Below are 4,397 nucleotides of genomic sequence, written 5' to 3'. Positions count from 1 at the left end.
TAACTCGGTATAAGCAATAGAAAATCAACGAATTGATCAATAGAGAAATCAGAAACGAAAATCCGACATTGAGATTGAGTGTGTAAGAAGGAGAAGCGATATTAAAAATGTGATGATGTCGAGATTTACGAGGCGTCATTCAGGAAGAGTCGATTGCCTTCCCGCCTGATGGTGCCCTAATTCCTGTTGTTTTCTTCTTGGTTTATATGCCAAGAATACCATTCCAGGCCTGTTGTTTAAAAAAATATGTATTTTTTGGGTAGATTTCAAATTGAGTTAATTTGGGCGTCTTAGTAAAGTATACATAAATAAAATTTATATATATACATTGCATAGCCCATAAAATTTGGGCCCCTTAGAGCCATGGGCCCTGGGCGGTCTGTCAGGACCGGGCCTGATTAAACGGTTAAACCATTATCTGCCCTCAAAAAAATTGATAAATGTTGACTAAAATTTGATTCAAAGTACCAAATTAATGCCAAACCGAACTAGTCCATTATCATCCACATAAAAATAAGTTTATACTAAAAATTGAAATATACTCGTTTTAGGTAAACAAACATATTCAATTATTTACCATTTATATTGGTTCCGATTGACAGCGGGCGAACGATATTGATAGTTTGATACTTTATTGTTGAAGGTGATCGTCACCATAACCGCAGACCGAAAAGGGTAAAATCCTAATGGCCCAAACGAACGCGCAAAAGAAATTGAGAAGAAACAAAGCGAAAGCAGTCGACGACCGAACGTGGGGAGGCACAGGTTCACGGCCACAACCCACGGACGACGAACATCAACTTCCAACTACTTACGAGCCCTAATTTGGTAAATCTCCTTCAATCTGTTTATCTATTTGCACAATAAGTTTGTTCAATTCCAAATGTTTGGGAGCTTTTGATTTTTTTATTCTTTTTTTCTTGTTTTCCTAAAGCGTATACTGTTGTAATTGAAATTGTTATTGAAAGCTGATAATTACGCATGTAATTTGTTGATGATTACTGTTTTTGCGGCGTTGACTTGTTTGAAACGGATAAGGAACCGAGTAATTTTTTTTTGTTTAATTGCCAAAAAGCTAAAATTGTTGGTGATTACTTATGAATTGTGTTCCTGTAATGATGCACAAATCCGGATATCCTTTATCACACTCATATGTTCTCCTTTTCTGTGGTATTTATTTCACCAGGTTTTCCACTTTGTTCTGCAAGCTCAAACAGGAGAGGAAGTGCATTGATATACATGAGAGTGTTTTTGAAAGTTAAAGCTACATGAATATGTCTTGGAAGAGGGCCAAAACTCCTGGATGGGCTGCATTCGACCCTAATAAGCAACAAAAACAAGTCAACAATGATGAAATACACAATGACCCATACCCACCCATCTCAACCAATATTCCTACATCTCATCAAAGTCAAAATCATTCAAGAAATCTTGATCTTAATGGGAGATCTTTCTCCTCTGTTCTCACTCACTCGTCAAGTCTTCCAGATATGATATCTAATGATATTCAAAATGTTCCAAGTGGTTTAATGGAAAATAATCACAATTTAAGGGTGATTGTCGAGTCAAAAGAAAACAATATCTCTCATGTTTATGAGAAGCTCAAGGAGCTTCATCCATGGGCTGATGAGAAGTTGATAGAGGATATAGTGGCAGCTGTAGATAATGATATTGACAAAGCCTCGTCTCTACTGAAAGAGATGACTTCCCCTGGTAGTTTGCAGGAAAAGAAGGAAGAAGAGAATATTGAGGAACATGGTTTGTCTGGGAAGGTGGTTGTTGATGATAATGTAGCCCTAAGGCTTATTATTGATAGCTTGAGTATGATTCCAGTGGAACCTGAATGGGAAGATGATGATGACGTGTACATAATGCATCGGAAAGAAGCCATCAAGGCTATGAGGTATGCTTACAATAATTAGGCCTTTAGCCCTTTAGGGTTTTGTACAATTTTTTAGGGGTTTAGGATCTTTTGAAAATATGTTTTACTTTACTTTTTTTTTTTTTTTATTTTTAAAACTCAAATGATATATTTTTTAGGCTCTACTTTCTTATTCGATTGTGTATCTACTTAGGGGCTATTTTTTTTTTGTTGACTTAATGGGTTAAGCATTCATCTGGACATATCATTGCCCTTTTCTTTAATTGTCAGGAAATGCCTTAATTATAGGTTTGGTCCCTGTAGTTTTTGATTTAGGAAATTACACTTTTGGTCACTATAGTTTTTAGTTTTAAAAGGAAATGGATTAGTTACAGTTTTGGTCCCTGTAGTATTCATTTTAGGAAATAGATCAATTACAGGTTTGGTCACTGTAGTTTTTAATTTAGAAAATTACACTTTTGGTCCCTATAGTTTCTAACTTCATTTTAATTGTCAGGAAATTTCGTAATTACAGGTTTGGCCCCTGTAGTTTTTAATTTAGGAAAGAGTAAATTACACGAATGGTCCTTATGGTTTAGGGTAATTTGCATGTTTGGTCCCTAACTTTTTTAACTCGGAAGGTCCCTACTGTTTGTTTTTTGTTACGCGCTTGGTCCCCGTCTTACCTAAAATGACTAGTTTGCCCTTGATTTTTTAATTTGTTTAAATAAACACACTCCCAACCTCACCCCCTCACCTTACCTTACCTACCCCACAATTTTTCCCTATTTAAATAATAGACTTTTTAAGGAAGATAGGGACCAAACGCGTAACAAAAACATACAATAGGGACCAAGTGTTTAACAAAAACAAATAGTAGGGACCTTCCGAGTTAAACAATTAAGTTAGGGACCAAGCGTGCAAATTACCCAAACCATAGGGACCACTCGTGTAATTTACTCTTTAGGAAACTACACTTTTGGTCCCTATAGTTTTTAGTTCTAAAAGGAAATGGATTTATTACAGTTTTGGTCCCTGTAGTATTTAATTTAGGAAATGGATTAATTACAGGTTTGGTACCTATAGTTTTTTATTTATGAAATTACACTTTTGGTTCCTATAGCTTTTAATTGCATTTTAGCTGTCAGGATATGCCTGAATTACAGGTTTGGTCCGTGTAGTATTTAATTTAGGGAATGGATTAATTACAGGCTTGGTCCTTGTTGTTTTTAATTTAGGAAGCTACATTTTTGGTCCCTATAGTTTTCAATTCTAAAAGGAAATGAATTAATTACAGTTTTTGTCCCTGTAGTTTTTAATTTAGGAAATTACACATTTGGTCCGTGTAGTTTTTAATTCTAAAATTAGGAAATTGATTAATTACATTTTTCGTCCCTATAGTTTTTAATTTTGGAAATTACATTTTTGGTCTCTTTTTCTCATTTTTGTTACATAAAATTACTTGCATAATTTATATATTTGAGATACATTCATGCAAAATAATTAAAAAAAAAAACGAAGAGAGATGATCTATTTATTAAAACAAATAATAAAATAATTATATCGCCAGGTCAGCCTCTCGATACTCAAAAGCAGCTAAAGAGGCGTATCTAAGAAAAGATCATGCAACTGCACATGAGTTTTCCTTAAAGGCTAGAGAAGAATGGAGTGCTTCTGAAAAGCTTAATGCAAAAGCAGCAAATGAAATTTTAGCAATCAGAAACTCTGAAAATGATGATTGGAAATTGGATTTACATGGTCTTCATGCATCAGAAGCAGTGCAAGTTTTACAACAACACTTACTCAAGATAGAATCTCATTTGTCAACAAACCCTAAACAACAATTATCTAAGCGAAGATTGTTAGAAGTCATTACAGGTAAGTAACATAAATTTATGTGTTATGTATTGGGAGCTAAAACATAAAATACGTATTTTTTATTATAATTTTATTAGGAAGGAAGTTAAAAAGCAATGATTGATGTAATTTGCTTGTGATTGTGAAGGGAAAGGTAGTCATAGCCGAGGACAAGCAGCACTTCCAATAGCAATAAAAAGCTTTCTCACTGAAAAAGGGTGTGTTTTCTTTGTCTTTTTATATAGTTTTAGGAGTTAATAAAAATAAGTAAAAAAAAAAAAACATAATATCCTTTTTATTGACAACAGGTATTATTCATATGAGGCAAGGATTGGGGTTATAACAGTGCAACCTAAATTTCGTCAACTCTCAACTATTCTATCAAGTACTTAGTGGTTTTGAACTACTAGAAGTTTCCTGGTTGACATTTGGGAGTCAAATGGACTACTTTTTAACTTTTAGATTCATTTAAAAAAAATTATTTTTCTGAAGTTATATGATAAGCATTAAAAACATAGAACAGTTGGTGTTTAGAAGTGTGGTAATTCATTTGTATAATTTATGTTTCTGGGAATTAGTAGGCTGGACATTAGAGATTTAAAATTGGGTCAATTGCGTACGATATTGATTATGTATTGACATTGTTTTATAAATAAAATATTGCAAGGATAATACACCA

General features: G+C 33.6%; 1 protein-coding gene across 1 annotated transcript; it reads left to right on the top strand.

The window, feature by feature from the left end:
• The first annotated feature begins 615 nt into the window (after positions 1-615).
• On the top strand, positions 616-4,397 carry LOC111886307 (uncharacterized). Its single transcript, XM_023882544.3, has 5 exons — positions 616-828; positions 1,187-1,903; positions 3,432-3,739; positions 3,867-3,936; positions 4,027-4,397. Exons 2-5 carry the CDS (start codon positions 1,269-1,271, stop codon positions 4,109-4,111), a joined length of 1,098 nt encoding a protein of 365 aa, XP_023738312.1. The 5' UTR covers positions 616-828; positions 1,187-1,268; the 3' UTR covers positions 4,112-4,397.

Source organism: Lactuca sativa, chromosome 2, assembly GCF_002870075.4.
Source record: "Lactuca sativa cultivar Salinas chromosome 2, Lsat_Salinas_v11, whole genome shotgun sequence".
NCBI lineage: Eukaryota > Viridiplantae > Streptophyta > Magnoliopsida > Asterales > Asteraceae > Lactuca > Lactuca sativa.
The sequence above is the reverse complement of the archived record's forward strand: the minus strand, read 5'-3'. Positions and strand labels throughout refer to the sequence as shown.

Coding starts and splice junctions, on each gene's coding strand:
- LOC111886307 (XM_023882544.3), top strand. CDS start 1,269: ATGAATATGTCTTGGAAGAGGGCCAAAACTCCTGGATGGGCTGCATTC. Junction 3,740..3,866: donor ATTGTTAGAAGTCATTACAG/GTAAGTAACATA, acceptor GTGATTGTGAAG/GGAAAGGTAGTCATAGCCGA. Junction 3,937..4,026: donor AGCTTTCTCACTGAAAAAGG/GTGTGTTTTCTT, acceptor TATTGACAACAG/GTATTATTCATATGAGGCAA.